General features: G+C 43.4%; 1 protein-coding gene and 1 pseudogene across 7 annotated transcripts; both read left to right on the forward strand.

The window, feature by feature from the left end:
- Positions 1-445: 445 nt before the first annotated feature.
- LOC113592295 (uncharacterized) lies at positions 446-5,709 on the forward strand (annotated as a pseudogene). Its single transcript, XR_014118255.1, has 6 exons — positions 446-593; positions 1,723-1,842; positions 2,011-2,075; positions 2,624-2,725; positions 3,301-3,424; positions 3,880-5,709. The product of XR_014118255.1 is annotated as an uncharacterized LOC113592295 (transcript).
- A 2,531-nt stretch (positions 5,710-8,240) lies between these two features.
- LOC113592298 (uncharacterized) lies at positions 8,241-20,092 on the forward strand. 6 transcript variants are annotated; one of them, XM_081701358.1, is made up of 16 exons: positions 8,241-8,450; positions 9,109-9,144; positions 9,351-9,582; positions 10,503-11,019; positions 11,964-12,087; positions 12,303-12,352; positions 12,522-12,555; positions 14,871-14,954; positions 15,297-15,358; positions 15,463-15,493; positions 15,621-15,753; positions 15,986-16,127; positions 16,772-16,877; positions 17,015-17,145; positions 17,349-17,444; positions 18,295-20,092. In XM_081701358.1, the coding sequence occupies exons 1-16, from the start codon at positions 8,426-8,428 to the stop codon at positions 18,613-18,615; spliced, it is 2,124 nt and encodes a 707-aa protein (XP_081557484.1). In that variant the 5' UTR covers positions 8,241-8,425; the 3' UTR covers positions 18,616-20,092. The 6 variants fall into 6 exon arrangements, with proteins under 6 accessions (XP_081557484.1, XP_035391054.1, XP_035391053.1 ...); XM_035535161.2 differs by having other exon boundaries at positions 8,242-8,450; positions 9,345-9,582; positions 11,967-12,087; XM_035535160.2 differs by having other exon boundaries at positions 8,271-8,450; positions 9,345-9,582.
- Positions 20,093-20,717: the final 625 nt, after the last annotated feature.

Raw genomic sequence — 20,717 nt, forward strand, 5'->3', positions numbered from 1 at the left:
ATTGATTTGTAGTTCTTCATTTGTACTTCTAGGGATTTGTATCTTATTAGACTTGATGTGTCTTACATTTGTATTCCTAGTAAGATAATGAATATATCTGTTCATTGGGAGTATAGATGTATTTTCCACTGTGATGAGCTGGTAATCCATTTAAAGACGTCTCTCCAAACCTGAAGATAAATGTTAGACTTTTATTCCAGTGGGTAGAAGCAAAGTACAGTAAAGTACTACAGATTGAGCAGAGCTGTACTGAACACATAGCAATAAAAATTCATATATACATTTGTAAACAAACATATCATATATATCAAAAGATTTCGGCTCCTAATAGCTAAAAATCAATTCGACGTTCTTAATTTATGCCATTAAGTTTGCAAAGAACACTTTTGCTTGTACGGCCAGTTAAATTAGAGGCTGTCTTCATCCAAAAAGGGGCGTGGCATTACGCAACACCAAAGTAGCCGACTGCAGAAAGACATTGTTCTAGCTATCGCTGCAATCGCTGTTCGCTTCAATATTCACGCCGACAGAAAAGGGATTTTCGGGCGGCAGATATCGGTTGAGTCTCACAGAAACTCGTTTTTATATTCGAGGTGGGTATCGTGCTTAAAACTCGAAGGAAATTAAACTGAAGTTTTGTTAACTAGCTTAGCTAACTATCTAACTTTCTAGTTAGTTTGGTTACAGGTACTGACAAGTTTTCACTTTATTTGAAGCTTCATTAACACTTTACTGATTAATAACTACGCTACCTTGCCAATTAACTAGTTAGCAAGCTGTTTTACCCTTCTGAGGGAAAATGGCTAGTTAACTAGCTAGAGACTCAACTGTTTTTTAGGAAAGTAGAGAGCTGATGGCTAGGTTGCTTTGCTGTTAGATGCAGTAGCTCACTGCATGTCTCCTCTGTGTGTGCAATTTCGTTTATTTGACTATTTTGTTTTAATGACTAATATATTGGCTTATTAATTAGTTAGCTCTCCTATAATGTTAATTTTGGATTTACCAGTGAGATACGGAATAAACTTCTATATAGTTAATAACTTTGGTTATATTGTAGCTTCAGTGTAGCCTAGAGTCGACTGGTATTTTGCATTCAGTCAGACATAATACGAGACCGGACACTGGCTAAAAATAAATGGTAAGGCTCAGCATAGCGACTGTGTCCCTTTTATAGAAAGCGTGACTTGCTGTGATACAGCCCCCATGTTGAGCGTTACAAAACGCTCAAAGACAGGGCCCAACAGTCTTGAAGGTAAATTCCATCTGGCATGTGCCACTCCTGTTAGTAATTTATGGCAAATTTGTTCAAGTATCTGGGTTTGTTGAGGCAGTTTGGGGAAGAAAGCTGCCAAGCCAGTAATGTATGAAGGGGGGGAAATATTTTGCATTCTCATATTTTTTCAGCACCTCAACACAAGACCAAATTAAGGATATAGAAAGCGTGACTTGCTGTGATACAGCCACCATGTTGAGCGTTACAAGAGTAGCCTTCTCTCACTGAGATGCTGGTCAATTACTTGGGATGGGAATAAATGAAGATGTAAACCTTTGTCATAATATGCCAAATATTCCCTCTATTAGGCTGAACATTATATATAAACACAGTCTATTAGAGAATACATGGAAGTGTGTTAAGTTGTGAATTAAGAATTAGCTGTCTGTCTGGGGAGTGCAGACCAGAATCTAGTGTATCACTTTTTTTTCTCTGCTTGAATCTTTTAGGGTGGAACTGCATTGTCCCTGCATTTATGAGACAAGGTAGACTCCAGACAGAGGTGCCCCCTACTCACCACAGTGATATGGAGGATGAGTGGACACCCAGTCTGGAGAGGAAAGCTCCAGGTAAGTGTTAGAAAAAGTTTGCTCTCATTTAAAAGTAAGGTGGACTACCTTTAGAAGAACATGATCTTTGAAGGGCAATTTTACATTTAAAAGTTATGGTTTGAATGATCCATGCTAGTTTCTAGAAGGCTTCATGAGACTGGAGATGTGGTTATTTCTGTGTTCCAGCACCAGCAAACCTGACACCTTCCACAGTAAAATCATCAGAAGCCCAGGCTCCTGTTCACTCACTGGTAAAACATTTGTGATTTTTACTTTACATTGACAATTAAACCAGTTAATTATGGGAAATGCATGGAAATTCAGCACTTTTCAGCAATTTGAATTAGAATGGGATTCTTAGTAACAATCCAAATGGAGCTCAATCTTAAAATCTGCAGCATCTGATTCTTATAGATGTCCATTTAAATGGTTAACTCCAGGTTTAGCTATAATTCACTTGTATAAATGGATAGAGTGCTGTATTCTCAACAGCATGAATGAGTTCATAGACCTTAGGGCTGGTGGAGGTACTAAAGAAGCCTACATAATATAAACATGTATAATCAACACAGAACAAGAATGTGATATGACGTGCCTGAAAAGTTGTGAATCTGATTATTCTTCTCACTAATGGTTCATTCATGTGCACCTTTTTATTCTTTCACCACACCTTTATATAATGTTATTTTGATAATTCAAATTGTTTGTATATTTAAATACTGCTTATAAAAAGATGTATGGAATAGTTGTTAAAATGCAGATATTTAAATATTCTGGTGTTTGTCTGTCTCCTTTATAGCTCTGTATAAAGACAGAGGAGAGTGCAGGAGATTTTCAGAAGGTTTCTGAACCCATTCTAGAGGATGAATTGAAGCTAGAAGAGATAACTAGAGAAATTCAGGTAAAAGAAACACTTTCATTGATGTGAAACTACACCAGTTTTCACCCTTTTATTGATGCACGCAAAAGCTACACGAGCGTTAAAAGCGCACCCTTATGGATATTCTTTATCCTGTGTGAGTGATGAGGTTTATACAACAGATCCATGAGGTGCTTTCCATCTAAAAAGAAACTATGAAAACAGTAAAAATTTGGGAGGGGGTGGGTAGACAGTAAAAATTATAAGAGTTTAAAGAGGTAATGCTTGTTTTGGGTGTTACAGGGCAAATTTGTGAGGGCTTGATGGGCTAGATGGTGAAAGAGATGCAATAGTTATGGTAATGCTTGGGTGTGTGAAGTGCTTGATATATACCAGATGAGATCAGTCAGGTGTTCTATAGGAAGAAATAACATTTTTCAAATTTTCTTCCCATCAGGTCAGATGAATTGCGTTTTCAGATTTTGCTTTTTGACTTGATATGGTTCTTGACACTATTGTCCATGGGGCTCATAAGATGAGAAAATACATAAGGGCTGTTGTTTCATTAGCCTGTTTTGGTAAATGAGTTTTTGTTCTTTCGTCATTACCTCTGTAAGGATGTGAAGACCGAGGCCTGTACCACCTCAGATGCGGAAGGGATATTGGTCTCTGTACACCATAGCACCCCTATGGACCAACAGATTGGAACAGTCCGGAAGAAGCCCAGATCCCATAGATCAGGTTGGCATATAGAAATGTGAAAATGTAATATTTTTAATTGATGTCTTGTGTTGTTTTTCAGACATTAACTGTTGTATGTGTGTGTGTGATCTCATGGTAGAACACTGTTTGAAAAAAAGAAACAGTACAGCTAAACATGAGTGTTTCCCCAACTAACACACCCAATTTAGCTCAGCTTTGTTCATTGTTCAAATATCAAGCTCAAGATGTGACATGGCTGTGATTGACCCAGGAAAGCAGTAGTTCATAGCTTCCTTAGATAAGCGGAAATGAAAATCTACTGAATTAACTTTTGAAAGCCATTTTTTTTTCGTTATTTCTGTCTCATGGTTATTTTTTTTTCTTGACCTTAAGCAGTATAAACATTGTTTACATTATGTAGGTCCCCAAACAGTTCTTTGTCATAATTGTTGCAATTCAAACTGAGTTTGCAGTGTCCTCTTTTTCCCCTCCAGAAAGGAAGGACGGCCAATCTCAAGTCTTTTCCTGCTCCGTGTGTCAACTTTCCTGCACAGCTCAAAATTACCTCCACAAACACATCAGTAGATGCCACGTTGAGGAGTACGTCAGATTGCTGAAATCAGGAGGAATTAAAAATGAAAATGTGGCGCCCCAAAAAAGCTTGATTACTCCACAAACATCCTCTGATACTCTTCACACCAACACACTTCACAGACATTCACAGAATGATATTGAAAACGAGAGAACTCACCACTGCTCAGAGTGTGGAAAGAGTTTTACTAGACAGAGTAGCCTCCAACAACACCAGCGCTTTCACACAAGAGAGAAGCCGTATCACTGCTCAGAGTGTGGCAAGAGTTTTACTACAAAAGTTATTCTCCAAAGACACCAGCGCATTCACACAGGAGAGAAGCCGTATCACTGCTCAGAATGTGGCAAGAGCTTTACTGTGTGGAGTGCTCTTCACACACACCAGCGCATTCACACAGGAGAGAAGCCGTATTACTGCTCAGAGTGTGGGAAGAGCTTTACTACAAAGGGTGGTCTCCAAAGACACCTGCGCATTCACACAGGAGAGAAGCCATATTACTGCTCAGAGTGTGGTAATAGATTTATTGGACAGAGTCATCTCCAAAGACACCAGCGCATTCACACAGGAGAGAAGCCGTATCACTGTTCAGAATGTGGAAATGGTTTTAATACACAGCAGAATCTTCGCACACACCAACATACTCACACAGGTGAGAAGCTGTATCACTGCTCAGAGTGTGGGAAGCGTTTTAGTAGACAGAGTCTTCTCCAACAACACCAGCGCATTCACACAGGAGAGAAGCCATATCACTGCTCAGAGTGTGGAAAAAGTTTTACTCTACGGAATACTCTCCAAAATCACCAGCGCATTCACACAGGAGAGAAGCCGTATCACTGCTCAGAATGTGGAAAGAGTTATATTACACAGCAGAATCTTCGCACACACCAACATACTCACACAGGAGAGAAACCATATCACTGCTCAGAGTGTGGGAAGAGTTTTATTAGACAGAGTCATCTCCAACGACACCAGCGCCTTCACACAGGAGAAAAGCCATATCACTGCTCATAGTGTGGAAAGAGTTTTACTTCATGGAAGACTCTTCACACACCAGCACATTCAGACAGGAGAGAAGCCGTATCACTGCTCAGAGTGTGGGAAAAGTTTTATGTGGAGTGCTCTTCACACACACCAGCGTGTTCACACAGGAGAAAAGTCTTTTAACTGTTCAGAGAGTGGGAAGAGCCATACTGTACAGAGTTCTCCAAAGACATGAGCACATTCACACAGTGAACTGTATCACTGCTTAGAGTGTGGGAGGAGCTTCATTTTTTTTGAGTACTTTAAAGAAACACGTATGCAGTAATTGCCTGTGAAAACCCTCTCAATACATCCAAAAGAGGGTATGCTGTTAGATCCTGCAGCCTATCTGTCTTCAGGCACACAATACAAGGTCTCTGCTTATCAGTCATGACATGGCAGCTTGACCGTTATCTGGTCGCCCGAGGTCATCCGCTTCCTCTTCTTGTCTCCTTTACCCCTCCCTTTCTCTTTCTCTCTCTCTCTGTCTCTCTCTAAGCACAGGAGTGGCTCATGGCGGGCACGGGAACAGCTCGTGGCTTGTTAATGCAGAGAAAATCCAATCTTTACTAACCATGTCTCTTTCCTTTCTACGTAGATCCTTAGAACATGCCTCACTTTTCCCCGTCATCCTGTAGATTTAGATAGTAGATATAGGACACATATATACTCTGTGCTTCCCTCAATAAAGTGGAACTCCCTTGATTCACTACCTTGGTGTCAGTGTCTCTTGACTTCCCCGGATTGATCCGGCTACAGAGCGCAGAGGGCATAGGGTAACTTGGAGGAGATCGAACCCGAAGGACTGGTCACTTTATACCAGTTTCTAACATATGTATTAGTCCATTTTTTGCCAAATACACCTCTTTCAGTCAGACTGAGTAGCACAATATTTTACAACATGGTTGCTTGTATAAGTGGAAATTATAGGCAGTTGGACTTCACGGCGATCCAGCTAATGATTTAATAATCTTGAAGTATGTATTTCTGTAGGCTGGACCAACTCCAAATGAGAGGAACTCCAAAGGGGACTGCCTGTCCTAAGATATTTTTCTTATTGGTGTAACAGTATACAAACACTGTGTACTTACCTATCATCTCAGTGCATTTTTAAATGTAAAACATTCACAGGAATAAGCTGGATATTTTCGTTATTTAATGTGACTTTGCAGCCCTCTCCGTTTTGTACACTTTGCACGATAGAAAAAATCATTAAAATGTGTAAAGTAATAGAAGCAGATGTGAGAATAGAAGGAAATCTTGATGTGGCAGTCATAGGGCTCAGACCATTTGGATCAAGTACCTCTTTCATGTTTTATATATATATAAATATTAATCCCACAACAACCGCTCCCTTTAAGGATGTGACCTCAATTCTGTGTCACCAGTGTTACTGCAGTTCTATCCATGATGGCTCAATGTAAATGGATTTCTGACACCTTCATGTCTAGGCCAGTTCCCATTGTCTGTGATGGATGTTGATCACTCACTCTCAAAATGCCTTTGATTACGTCTTTTATATCCATAGCAAGAGCTGCTGCAGCCATCCTGGTTTGCTTTTCATATGTTAAATAAGACAAATGGTCTCCACGGGTTAGGAGAGATGCCCTGGTTTGGACCTTTGATGATGATAATGATGCCATTGAGTACAGCAGGGTAATCCAGTCACCTTTGGGCCTGTACTGTAATTTCTTACAATACTGTATATCTGTATATATGAAGTGTTTAGTTACAAAAAATATATGTTTTGCTATATTCCAAATTTGCTATATTATTATATAAAAATGGCTGCGTATGTATACATGTACGTCTTATCTTTATATAATTTGTATGTATAATTTTATAATTATAATATTTTATTGTTAGCGAATTATCTGTATTAAACCAATAAAAGGGGATTTTTGAGCACAATTATCGAGTCTCACAAAAACTAGCTTTCATTTATTTTACCTGATGAACTTTCTATATAGTTTGGATACAGGTACTGACAAGTTTTCACTTTATTTGAAGCTTCATTAACACTTTACTGATTAATAACTACGCCAACTAGACAATTAACTAGTTAGCAAGCTGTTTTACCCTTCTGAGGGAAAATGGCTAGTTAACTAGCTAGAGACTCAACTGTTTTTTAGGAAAGTAGAGAGCTGATGGCTAGGTTGCTTTGCTGTTAGATGCAGTAGCTCACTGCATGTCTCCTCTGTGTGTGCAATTTCGTTTATTTGACTATTTTGTTTTAATGACTAATATATTGGCTTATTAATTAGTTAGCTCTCCTATAATGTTAATTTTGGATTTACCAGTGAGATACGGAATAAACTTCTATATAGTTAATAACTTTGGTTATATTGTAGCTTCAGTGTAGCCTAGAGTCGACTGGTATTTTGCATTCAGTCAGACATAATACGAGACCGGACACTGGCTAAAAATAAATGGTAAGGCTCAGCATAGCGACTGTGTCCCTTTTATAGAAAGCGTGACTTGCTGTGATACAGCCCCCATGTTGAGCGTTACAAAAGTAGCCTTCTTCTCAAAGACAGGGCCCAACAGTCTTGAAGGTAAATTCCATCTGGCATGTGCCACTCCTGTTAGTAATTTATGGCAAATTTCTTCAAGTATCTGTGTTTGTTGAGGCAGTTTGGGGAAGAAAGCTGCCAAGCCAGTAATGTATGAAGGGGGGAAAATATTTTTGCATTCTCATATTTTTTTCAGCACCTCAACACAAGACCAAATTAAGGATATAGAAACAGATGGAACAGTCCAAAATGTGAAGCTGTAGTTCTCAGTGTTTGTCAGAAATTAACTGGTGTGTGTGTGTGTGTGTGTGTGTGTGTGTGTGTGTGTGTGTGTGTGTGTGTGTGTGTGTGTGTGTGTGTGTGTGTGAGAGAGAGAGAGATATCACTGTAGGCACCCTACAACAACAGAAAAAGAAAAAAAAAGGATTAGGAAATCATTTACATGGGGCGGGGCAAGATTTTGACTGCCTGTATAGGCTTCCTCAGGGTTTCATCTGGCACTGGCTCCAGGAGTAATAGCAATTCAATCCTAGTGTTGTGTGGGCTCTTTATATTGTTGCAGTCGTTGCAGTTGCTCAATGTTTAAGGTCGATTTGATCCTGAGAAAATCAAGAAAAGTAGGTTTTTGGAATTCTTGATAAATGTACTGTCTTGAAGAAATTAAAATACATTCGGAATGAAAATGCTTTCAAAAAGCATCTCTTCCCCCCTTCCCTGAGGGAGACGCTTGACGCCTCACATGCCAGTTGATTGCGTCGTCCTGAGCACTTCTGTCTGAGCACAGAAGGTGGCAGTATGTGCAAACCTTGCGCGAAATGCCATTGACCGCATGAAGAAGAAGAAGAAGAAGAGAAAACGCTTTCTACCGTGAAGATTAGCTAGCTACGGATTTACAATCCGCGCTTCGAAGTTAATATGGACAGTCGTGGATTTGGTTTAGGTAAGGCAATTCTGTTAGCGAGATCATTCCGGTGTCTAAAGCTGTTTTATAATATTAGTGACCTTGTATGTTTGTGCGTTCCTTCGCCTCAAACTGCCCCATGTTAGCTGGATAGCTAGCATAATTAAAATGGGTTAGCTAACTAGTTATTTTATCTAGCGTTAAAGTTTTACTCTACTGGCAAACCGGTTTGGTCTCAGTTATCAAAAAAGAGGACCCCAGCGAATTTAGGTTAGCTAGTTAGCTAGGTAAGATAGCCTAGCTAAGGTTTCGTTACTGACTTCAAATTATATTTGGCAAACTTACTCTCTCTTAGCTGTGGTGCTCTGTTTCATAACACATAAAATTAAATGAATATTGTTGCAGGCACCATTATGCTCATTGTCTGTGATTGTGTGTAAAATACAGAACTTTAGCAATGTACATGAGGATCCAAACGTGATGTGCAGAAGACGCAACGTTAGATATTTGTATTAGTTGTGGTAGTACACAAGGACCCCATAGTGTTTTTTTCCAGGCTTTATGGACGCTCCGGAGCCGATTATCTAGATAGATGAATTGCAGTGTTCCATGAATTCTTGATTTGATTGATCATTTGTATCTGCATATTTCGTGTCATTTGTTCAAACGTTATTTTCTCTTGGTCTTCTCTGTGCAGGGTTCTCTAGCTGGGGAGAAAGCTCTTCCAGCAGAGGTGAGAGCCAGTTAAAGTGCATCTCTGCACGTTTCTCACAAAAAGCGCACAGGCACAGGACACTGCTCTCGTGCAGATCTCTTGGTGTTTGATTTGTTGTCTTTGCTGTGGTGCACATTGAACGGTTGTTAACTGCAGTGTTGTTGTCACCTGACGACTCCTGGACTGAAGTACCTGTCATCCCTTTCCTCTCCTCTCAGGCTCAGGAAGCTACGACCTCTATGGCTACAAGGACTCCATGTCAGGTGGAGGTGCTTATGGCGGAGGAGGGTTCGGCGGCAGCGGTGGTGGGGGGCAGATGAAGAGTAGTCTGTCGGGGGCACCTCTCCTGTCGGCAACGCGAACGAATGCGGACGATGTTATTGCCAAAATAAACCAACGGCTCGATGTGCTGGCGCAGCTTGAGGGGGGTGTGTGTGGAGGCAGACGGAGGGACAGGTAACACTGTTTCACATACAGTCTTCTGAGACAGGGCCAGGGAGCACAGTTTCCCACTGTCTTCTGACACAGGTGTCAGGGAGCACAGCTTCCCAAATAGTGCTTCTCACAGGGCCCAGTAACACAGTTTCCCATGCATTTTTCTTACACAGGGCCAGGTAGAGTAGTTTCCCCACACTGTACTTCTCTGCACAGCGGGCTTTGTGTGTCTGAAGGCCTCTGTTTGGTTAAAAGTGAATGACACCAGATGTTACTGAGTGAATCCAGGTCATAGTGAGTGAATCCAGATTTTACTGAGTGAATAGACCCAGTTTGGAGCCTCAGCACTGAGTAGTCTTCCACACGTCTACAATAGTAGAGAAATCTGGGGCTGTCTGATGGCCGTCTTCTTTCAGTGAGTACAAAATCTACCAAAAGATGTCTCTGTGTATTGTAATAGTCCATAATGTATATCTGTCAAATCACTCCTCAGTTCCTTAATTGTATCCAGTCAAGTAGCAGTTCAGTCAGCTCGTGTTCATGCTGTTTCTTGCAACCATATGTTTAAGCCACAGTCTCACAGTAGCCTGTGCTCTATCCCTTCTTTACCCTGTTCCATAACGGCTTGAGTGAGGTCAGGGCGCGACCTTCTCTGACCGCGTATAAGGCCATACAGTTAGTGGGTGCTGAGTGGTGAGCGGTTTGAATGAATATTCACTGTCATAATGCATCTTGCAATGAAATGCAACAATTTAACTTTCACTGTCTTTCATGCAAGAAACTTGTGAAGAAAGTGTGAGGGGGACTAATTGGTGGGACAGTGAGGGAGAGAGTGAGTGAATCCAGAGGGAAATAAGGGTGTGAAGGAGAAATGGAAAGTAAAATTCTGAGGGTTGTCACTGCTTCATGTCTGCTTGCTCTGCGCCTCCCTCCCTCTGCAGGTTTGACCAGTACGAGTCTTACGACTCGCGCTCCTCTGCCCTTGGCCCACGTGATCTCTACAGTTCCGGTAACTATGGTTATGGTGACTCCCGGGGCGACGTGATGGCCCAGCGTGGAGGTATGGGCTTCGGGGCGATGGGAGGAGCAGGAGGGGGTGGCGGCTTTGACGGACTCTCCTCGTATGGACCTGCCCAAATGCGGCAGGTTCGAGATGCCTTCTCAGGCTCCAGCTGGGGGGCGGGGCAGATATCTCCGCAGAGGGGCGGGGCACAAGGAGGGCACGGCTTTGGCCGTTGGCAAGATTCCTCCTCTGTGGGGGGTGGAGGTGGGCGGAACGGAGGGCAAGGCCCCTCCCCCTCAGGACGTGGCAAGCTGCCGTCGCTCCTGGCCCACCGCATGTACCCCGAGAGTGGGGCGTACCAGCCCCAGCATGGCTCCCAGGACTATCCTGTCCGGCACTTTGGAGGGGGCCAAAGGGCCAACCGAAAACGCACCCGCAAGAGGCCCCTCAACCGAGTAAGTACCTCAAGTAAAACACTGGACTTGAACCATCAACCAACCCCCTCCCCCCAAACCCTCCTACTCCAGCCTGCCCAGCCTGAAGGGTGGAGATACGTGTGGAAGTTATATTCTGTTACTCCACTCGCCACTCCGTCACTGGGTTGCATCTTTTGTAGTATACAAGTACACCTGGCTCCAGTCTGGAAAACTGTCCCAGTATTTGAGCCAGTGGAGCAGCACATCCTCCACCTGCTGTGGTATACATGCCCTCCCACTCAGAGAAGTGAAATTGACCCCCAATCCTCCACTGCTAACGGGTGGAGTAACAAGGGGGCGTCTTGCCACTCTTTCTTGTACTGTTGAATTTTCCGTCGTCAGGGTTATATTCCAGTCTCTTTATTTTCATTTACTTTGTTCCGTTGTTCTGTTTTATTTTCTGTGGTTTGAATTACAGTGACTAGACTTGCTTTCCAGTTGAATATTATTGGCTCATAGCTGGTCATGTGACATCAGAGTTGACCAATGAGAGATTGAATTGAAATATTTTCCGTGAGAATTTCCACATGTTTAAGGTTGGTTAAATGAGGTGGGTGTGTGGGGAGGGACCCAACCCTATTCCTGGAGCTCTCCCTCTCATGAACAGTCTCTGCTAGTAGTTCATGGTTAAGGTGTGAAGGTCGTACCTGTTGTAGACAGTCAGAGTCTTGATCAGTTGTGTATGGGTCTGTTGAGCCTTCTGACAGATCTCCAGGCGAAGGGCCAGCCACCCCAACCGCGAGTGCTGCGGACATGTGTGTTTCATGTGAGCATGTACATTTGTGTGTGTGTGTGTGTGTGTGTGTGTGTGTGTGTGTGTGTGTGTGCGCGCGCGCGTGTGCGTGCGCGTGCAAGATACGAAGTGTCCAACACTGCGTGTGTTGATCTGTGTTTAATATGTTGGTCTGTTGCTATGGTGGCAGCAGCAGCAGGTAAAACCTCAGCCAGAGGTGCAGAAGAAGAGGAAACAGAGTCTGACTGCAGCTGATGAGCCGGAGTCTAAAATGGGAAAGACAGAGTTGGCAGGAGAGGATGCAGCCACCTGCGGTACTGTCCACTCCCCGTCATGTCTGCTTCTCTCTCACTCTCCTCTTTCTCCTCATCTCCTCAACTTGTGTAGCATGTTGTCTGTTGCACTGTTGTTTTTATGTTGCACCATGGTCCTGGAGGAACATTGTCTCGTTTTTGTTGTGTACTTGTATATAGCTGAAATGACAATAAAACCTCTTGAACTTGATCTCACGGCTTCTCTCTCGCCACAGAGCCATCTGAACAGAAGGTGGAATGGAAGAAACCCTGCACTCCTGCCACGGTGGGTTTCAGAGTTATTCTTCTTGATATTACTTTAATGTTATTGCGGACAGAGGTTTCAGAGAATATTTGGGTACATAGGTGATAGCAGGTGTGTGACCAGTGCGTTTGTACAACAACCATGCGGCTCTGCGCAGCCAATGCAATGTGTGTTTGTGTCCCCACTGCAGGTCACCACACAAGCAGCTGAAGAGAAAACCACTGGTGAGCACTGAACTTCCACACAACCACTCCACCCACACCCACTCCATCTGTTGTGGTTAGGACTTTGGACTATCAAATTCAAGTTCAAGTTCGATTTATTCGTCACACACATAGTCATACACAGTATAACGCGCAGTGAAATGGTGGAGAGCGCTCTGTCCAAACTGAGGAAGAGAAACAGGGGTGCATAGAGAAAAATATATATATGCAGATAAATATATATATATTCTATGTATGTACAAAAATATATTAACAATGTATGTACAATATATGTATATTATGATTATATACACAATGTACAATGTATATGGTTGGGTATATATGTACACAATCTACAGAATGTACAGATCCATTTTGTATAATAACATATCTACAGTTGTTGTGTAACAGGGTAATTGAGTATAAATCTATATATACAGATGTACAGATATACAGTCATATTACATGGTGGTGGTGGTGGTCCCAGTTTCAGTTTCCCTGATTCAGGGCCCGAATGGCCTGTGGGAAGAAGCTCCTCTTCAGCCTCTCTGTCTTGGTTTTCAGGGAGCGGAAGCGCCTCCCTGACCTCAACAGAGAGAAGAGTCTATTGTTGGGATGGGTGGGGTCCTTCACAATTTTCCTGGCCTTGGTCTGGCGCCGCTTGTAGTAGATGGTCTGCAGGTCAGGAAGTTCCGTGTGAGTGATGCGCTCTGCTGAACGCACTACCCTTTGGAGTGCTTGTCTGTCCTGCTTGGTGCTATTCCCAAACCAGACTGTGATGTTCCCCGTGAGGATGCTCTCGATAGTGCAGGTGTAGAAGTTCCGCAGTACCATGGAAGGCAGTCTGAAGTCTCTTAGGTGTCTGAGGTGGTAAAGACGCTGACGAGCCTTCTTTGCCAGGGAGTTGGTATGGCGGGACCAGGACAGGTCCTGCGAGATGTGAACTCCAAGGTACCTGAAACTATCTACTCTCTCCACCGTGGTTCCACTGATCCTCACAAGTTGGTAGTGCCACTCCTGCTTCTTGCTGCAATCCACGATCAGCTCCTTTGTTTTACTGACGTTTAGGAGGAGATTATTTTCCTGGCACCAGCTTTCCAGGTGTTTAATCTCCTCCAGGTAGGCCCTCTCGTCATTGTCCGAGATCAGACCCACGACAACGGTGTCGTCAGCAAACTTGTTAGAGCTGGAAGTGGCTGTGCAGTCGTAGGTGTACAGTGAGTAGAGCAGGGGGCTTAGGACACAACCCTGAGGAGCTCCAGTGCTGAGGGTGAGGTATGCATGAGGCGCAGTTGCCCACCCGTACTGATTGTGGTCTGTCTGTTAGGAAGTTGGAGATCCAGTCGCACAGGGATGTATGCAGTCCTAGATCCCCCAACTTAGTAGTGAGTAGGGAGGGGATGATAGTGTTAAATGCTGAACTGTAGTCGACAAATAGCATTTTAACATAATTTCTCCTCCCTTCGTCCAGGTGAGTCAGTGTAGTGTGGAGCAGATGTGCAATTGCATCGTCAGTGGAGCGGTTGTGGCGGTATGCAAACTGCAGTGGGTCCATGGAGGCTGGCAGTGAAGATGTGATGAAGTCTCTGACTAGCTTTTCAAAGCACTTCATCACGACTGATGTGAGGGCGACAGGGCGGTAGTCATTGAGGTCGGAGGGTCGAGGTTTCTTCGGGACGGGGACGATGGTGGACCGCTTGAAGCTGGACGGGACGATACCGAGCGACAGGAAGAGATTGAAGATGTCGGTGAATACCGGGGCTAGCTGATCTGCGCAGGCTTTGAGGACCCTCCCGTAGATACCGTCTGGTCCCATCGCCTTCCTGGTATTCACCCTTTTAAGCACTCTCCTCACGTCACTCTCAGTGATGATGAGAGGGCGCTGTTCTATGGTGGGCCCCGCGCATGTGCCATTGGCTGCGCCGATAGTGCCATTTGCACTAGCGCCGTTAGCATTGGCGCTGTTAGCACTAGCGCCGTTGGCATTTGTGCTGCTAGCATTATCGCTGCTAGATGTAGCCTCGAAGCGAGCAAAGAATGTATTCAGCTCGTTCGCCAGAGACTCATCCGCACTCATCAGTCCAGAGGGTGGGCTCCTGTAGTCCTGTCAATTGGAAGGCTGTGGGTTTGAACCTCGGCTCGTCCGTGCGGCCAAACTTGGACCCTTGAGCAAGACTCTGTTCCACACTGTCCGCACCACACTATGGCTGACCTTGCACTCTGACCCAATCTTCCAAAGAAGCTGGGATAAACGAGGAGAAGCATGTCATTGTACCGTTCGTGTGTGTATATGTGTATCTCTGTGTTCATGTGGTGACTGTCTCTCCTGCCCTCAGGTTTGTCTATTAAAGAGGAGATCGCTCAGCTGAGAATGAAGCTCCAGGACCGGCAGCTTCCCCGTTCTGCCGACACAGACTGCGGTACTGCTGCTCTCACTCCCTCTGCTCGTTCTACCTGGAACTGCACAATTAGCAGCCAGGCACCAGGTAGTTTTAATCTAGGCAGGGCTCATGAACAGTGATGTGGATGAGGGTTTGTCCCACACACAGATAAAAAAAAAAAGACACGGCAGAACAGTGTTGATGTACAGTACGTCTGTGAGTCCCCTGGGCCTCTGCGCTCCGTCCTCCTGTCAGTGTGGACCAATCGCAAGGCTCCAGCAGCCAGTTAGGGCTCTCCTCTAGGCCAGTGGTGCTGTTATGAAGAAGCAAACGTTTGGAGATGTCTAAACTGAGCTGAGCTCTTCCTCTCTCACTGTCTAGATGCTGCAGATCAGGGAGTAAAGAAGGAAACTCTGATTTCAGCCATGGTAGACTCTGAGTGTGTAAGTGGGCAGGAGGAGGGATTGTTTGGGGTTTGTGCGAGCCTTTTTCTGATTGTGTGACTTTTAGGAGTATGAGCTGACTGTGTGTGTGTGTGTGTGTTCAGCAGATCTCCGAAGCTGAAGGAGAGTGTAGCAGTATGTATCTCCCGGTTTCCTTCCGTCTAGTGGCTTATGACCACAGATTGTATTTCACTATTTAAACTTTAGACTGTTTTCTGTGTAGTCCACAGTTACTTGTGATTCTCTCTCTCTCTCTCTCTAGCTCTGTCCATTGAGGAGGAGTTGTCACATTTGAAGGCCAAGCTGCAGAGTGAACAGACCCCGCTCACTGATGATAAACCTAAGAAAAGACGGGGCTTCTTTGAGATGTCAGGGATCAAGATAACTGCTCGGAGGTCAGGTTCATTCCTTTTTTTCCAACTTCTCTTCAGCTTTAACCTGCAATTCCCTTGCTGTTGTCTCCGCTCTTAGGGTCTTGCTAATTATCTGAGATGTACTTGAATCACATGTATGCAGCACTAAACTGGATATCCCTGTACCTCTCCCACGGTGGTGCTTGACAGACCTACCCTTTTCTAAATCTCTGTTCTGATTGGCCATCTCTGCTGCCCATTGTGTGATCTCCAGGATATCCTTTGCATGTTCCATCTGCAAGTTCCGCTCATTCTACAGCGAGGACATGGTGAAACATCTGGAGAGCAAGTTCCACAAAGATCATTTCAAGTTTCTATCCAACGAGTTGTCCAAACACACCATGGACTTCTTGCAGGTACAAGCCCAGTCACTCTGTGGCCCTGTTTTATGATGACCTAGGAACACATGCTCCTAACCAAAACCTGGGTGTGTTTTCTCTGATGGGTTTCTAGCTTGGATTATGGCCTAGTATAATGGTTTCTCGCATAGAGACATCTATTGTAAATCACTCTGGACAAGTGCGTCTGCTAAGTGCTGTAAATGTAAACTGATCTTAGACAAGTGGGAAGAGCCTATTAAATCTCATTAGCATAATAATAATAACAACCATTTTGTAGCTAGTCTTCTCGACGCATTCTGACCAGCAACAAGGCAAGTCGGGTGTTGACTGTATTTGAAATACAAGACAGTCATTCTAGGTAAATCCACTGCAACTGCCAGAGATGTGGTTTACACTCATAGCCATGCTGGATGGCAGAACTCTAAACCCAGTGTAAATAACAATGTGTCAGCTTATTGTTATTATGTTTTGAAGATCTGATCGATGGCTCAGCGCTTCCCCTGAGCTTGAGGTGCATGCTCCGCCCACAAACGATTCACCTGCTGTCTATGCAACGACAATCTGCATCTTTGCAGCATAACGAATGAAAGCTGGGGAGCATCAAGGTAGTTCTGTCAACCTGACTGCTGCAGGTGTGTGTGTGTGTGTGTGTGTTTTAGGAGTACCTGAATATTAAGCATAAGAAGATGGAGAATACATTGTGTCAAATAACAAATCACAGTGCTGCCATCTGTCAGGTGTTGAAGGAGCAAGACCTGACCAGAGGTGGGTAGGAGTATATATTCCTTTTCTGTTTCTTTAGCCTAGTTTTACTTTGTTGATCTTACATTGTGTGTGTGTGTGTGTGTGTGTGTGTGTGTGTGTGTGTGTGTGTGTGTGTGTGTGTGTGTGTGTGTGTGTAGACATCGGTATGGAGCATTTCATGAGGAAGGTGGAAGCTGCTCACTGTGCTGCGTGTGACATGTACATCCCCATGCAGTACAATCTGATCCAGAAACACCTCAGATCACCCGACCACAACTACAACCGCAAGGTACACACACACTCAAACTGAATGACGTTAATTGGTTCAAGATACACATGCAAACCCAAGCAATTAAATGCTGTGCATGATTAGAATGTGCAGTGTGGTGTGTTTGTAATGTACTTTATGTTGACCTGTATGATTTGAGCTTTACTTCAGGTGTAGTGTATGAGTCCAGGAGGTCTGAGCATGTCTGTCTTTGTCATGTGTAGTATATGATGGAGGAGTCCAAGAGGTCTGGTCTGTCTGTGGCCCGCAGTATCCTCAACCACAAAATCATCCGCAAAAAACTGGAGAGCTACCTAAAGGTACCCTACACCCTCATACACATGCCTATTCACACATCTCCACACCTCATACACACACCCTTGCCCCACACACAGGCGTACACACACCCCCACACACTCTCGCATCCCCATACACACATCTTATACACAAGCCTACTCTCACCTAATAATCTGATCATAAGTTGATTTCTCCAGTTATCTGATTATTCAAGTGGTGATATAAACAGCATACCTTTTCATATCATAGTATGAAATCCAATAAAGATGTCTGGATTTTAGCTAAGTAATCTGATTTCTGAGCACATGTATACTTTTTATACTGATTTCTTTCATATTTTCTAGTTGTGCATACTCACAAATGTAACCAGATAGTGTAGATCTGTTCGGGAAGCAGCTAGCAAAATTAAATGCAGCACCTGCTTGTTGGGGGGGGGGGGGGCTTCTTTCCATCTTTGCATCAATATAGCTGTCAAATGAGCAGTGTTGCACACTATTAATAACCATAAAACAAAGATCCATAGTGGCTGGTAAACTGGGTCCATGTTTACAGGAAGTTTGAAGTTTAGGTGTCATCCTTCTGTGAGATTATTGGCTGCTTGTGAAGTAGAAATGTGATTATTGCCTGACTGATGTAAACCCAGAGTTTTCCCATTAACTGAATAACCAAGTGCATGTAAATGCATTGATCAGATTACTGACAATCTTATTTTCTGCAATTATTGGATTATTAAGTATATGTAAACACAATCATTGTTGGTGTATGTTCTATCCCATATGAATATAAGATTAATGAATATTGCCTGTATTCCTGTTGCTTGAAAAAAGTAATGTGTGTTTTTAATAAATAAAAAAACTCTCTCTTTGATCTCAGAATGAAAACCCATTCCCAGATGACCAGGAAGATCAGGACCCAGAGGACCCCTTGGCAACAGAAGACATGCCAGAAGCTGGTCTGCCCAACGAGAGCCAGAAGCTGAAAACAGGAGAGACAGGGTCAGCAGGTGATGGGGCAGAGCCAGCTGCAGAGGCTGTAGAAAATGGAAAGGAGCTGGAACGCAACGAGGAGCACAAGCCTGAAGACGTGAAGGTGGATGGTGGCGTGAAAGAGGAGGAACTGGTAGAAGAGGAAGATGAAAAAGAGGGTGTGGATCTGGGAGAGGAGGAGCTAGGAGAGGGGCTGGCTGACCTGTAGGGGACAGTAGTGAGCTCTCAGGGCTCTTCTCCACAGCTAATGTCTCACTCGTGTCTTTATATAGAACCGTTGGACAGAGAAGTTCTGGTGGAGTTTCACATTGGCTGAGGTCACGGGCAAGTGACCAATGGGACGCTATCTTTTAAAGTTGCTTGTTTTTTTTCTGACCAAGACCAGTTTTTCCATTTGTTTTTTGTTTAAAGCTGGAATTGTAGCCTGACGACTGACTTTATACCAGTGTGTTTCCAGTTTCACGTTTTCCTTGCTTTATGACTTTAGGATTGTTCATTTCTGAATTCAAATAAGAAAATGCAAATGTATGCAGGAAACATGCAAATCACCAATACTGAGCTCTGAGTATTGAATCTGGTGTCTTATAACCACTGGTTGTTAATTACACACATCATTACACATTATTCATCTCACAGTTACTTTGGTAGGATACTACATTCTCTCCACCATTCAGCCATCTCTGTTCGGCCAATCACGTGTTGTTACTTCACCCTCATGAGTCCATGTTGATTGTCATTCCTCTGTTTTAACCTATCCCATCTGTTTAGCTCCTGCCATGATCTAACACACCTTGCACTCATTTCTCTCATCCAGATTAATCTGGGACTAAGAAACATTTCCCCTGATGGTTCACCTCTGGCACTGCTTAGCGCTGTAACTGAAGTGTCCAGTAGGCTCAGAGGCGTCTGACGTTTTGTTATATATCCATTACCTTTGTGTCTTTGTTAGTGTTGTATTCTTATCAGGTATTCCTTTTCCTTTGGTGTGATGGGACTTATCAACCCTTTGTCCCTCTTGAAGAGCTGCACCCTACCTGTGCTTGTGCTTGTAATATATTGGCAGTAGAATGAGATTTGATCGGTTGTCATTACAGACAAATATTAGATGATTTTTATAGTTTAGAAAGCCATTGATTTTGTGAATTGCAAAGTGTTGGTATGGTCTGGAAGGAGCGTGCATGCAAGCATTGTTGGATCAGTGATAATGGAGGCCGCCAGTCTGATAATGGAGGCTAGGCATGCAAGTTGTCACCTATGGTACAGTCTGTACCACACTCTACTTTAACTGGACTGTACCTGTGGTTTTCAGGACCGTACATGAGTGGTTTGCAGCAGATGCTCACAGAGGGATACAGCTAGCTGTAGTTAATTTTCAGTGCTAAACAAATCCTGTGTTGGATCAAAGTGCAAGGACCACATGTTGCAAGCATTTGAAATAAGATTTTTAACACATTTCGTTGTACTTCTAGGGATGGCAGATATTCTATTAGATTAAATAGAATTACAGAATCTGACAATGGGAAATGTTTTTACTACGGTTTCCTCCTGTGACATGATGCTTGATGAAGATTTTAATCTGTCGTGTTATATCCCATACAAACATGCATCTGCACATCTGCATTTTTGGGTAATATCTGTTAAGGGGCCATTCTCTTTCACAAATAAAAAATATTTGATATACCATTTGCCTGGCTGGATGCTTCTCTGTTTTTAAAAATGTCTCTCTTGTTTGAAAATTGCCAACTCAATCATTTCACAGGAAACTATAGACAATTATTTTTGTACATTAAATTGAATTAAAATCCTTTGGTGTTTAGAGGTTTGAGGGTTGATTCCCTCGTATGAACTTGGTTGTTTATATCTCCACATGTTTCATTTCTCTTTAACTCTGTCCTCTGAGCTACATTCAACTGAGAAAGGAGCTTTGGTTCCAACCCTACTGCTGGCGATCTATAACCCTACAGGGTTTAACTCCAGCCCTACTCCTGGGGAATGTGTTAGAGCTAAGCATGTAGATGATTTGTTTGTATAATGGTGGTAAAACAACTCAGCTACGCTCCATGATGGTGGAAATAAATGCAGCACATGCAGAAAAACTTAGTAGCAGCAGCAGGTATAATCCACACAGGTGTACCTGTGGTAGAATAGATGGCAGGTGCAGACTGTGACCTCCTTAGACAGTACAATACAGAAGTAGGCACGTACTTGGCATGTTCAGGTTTTTTTGTTTATTAACATATGCAGAGGAATTTGTGCCAACCTGGAAAATGACAGCAGAAAATCATGAAATGCAATACACACAACAATATC

The sequence above is a fragment of the Electrophorus electricus genome, chromosome 18 (assembly GCF_041902795.1).
Source record: "Electrophorus electricus isolate QZ-2024a chromosome 18, ASM4190279v1, whole genome shotgun sequence".
Taxonomy (NCBI): Eukaryota; Metazoa; Chordata; class Actinopteri; order Gymnotiformes; family Gymnotidae; genus Electrophorus; species Electrophorus electricus.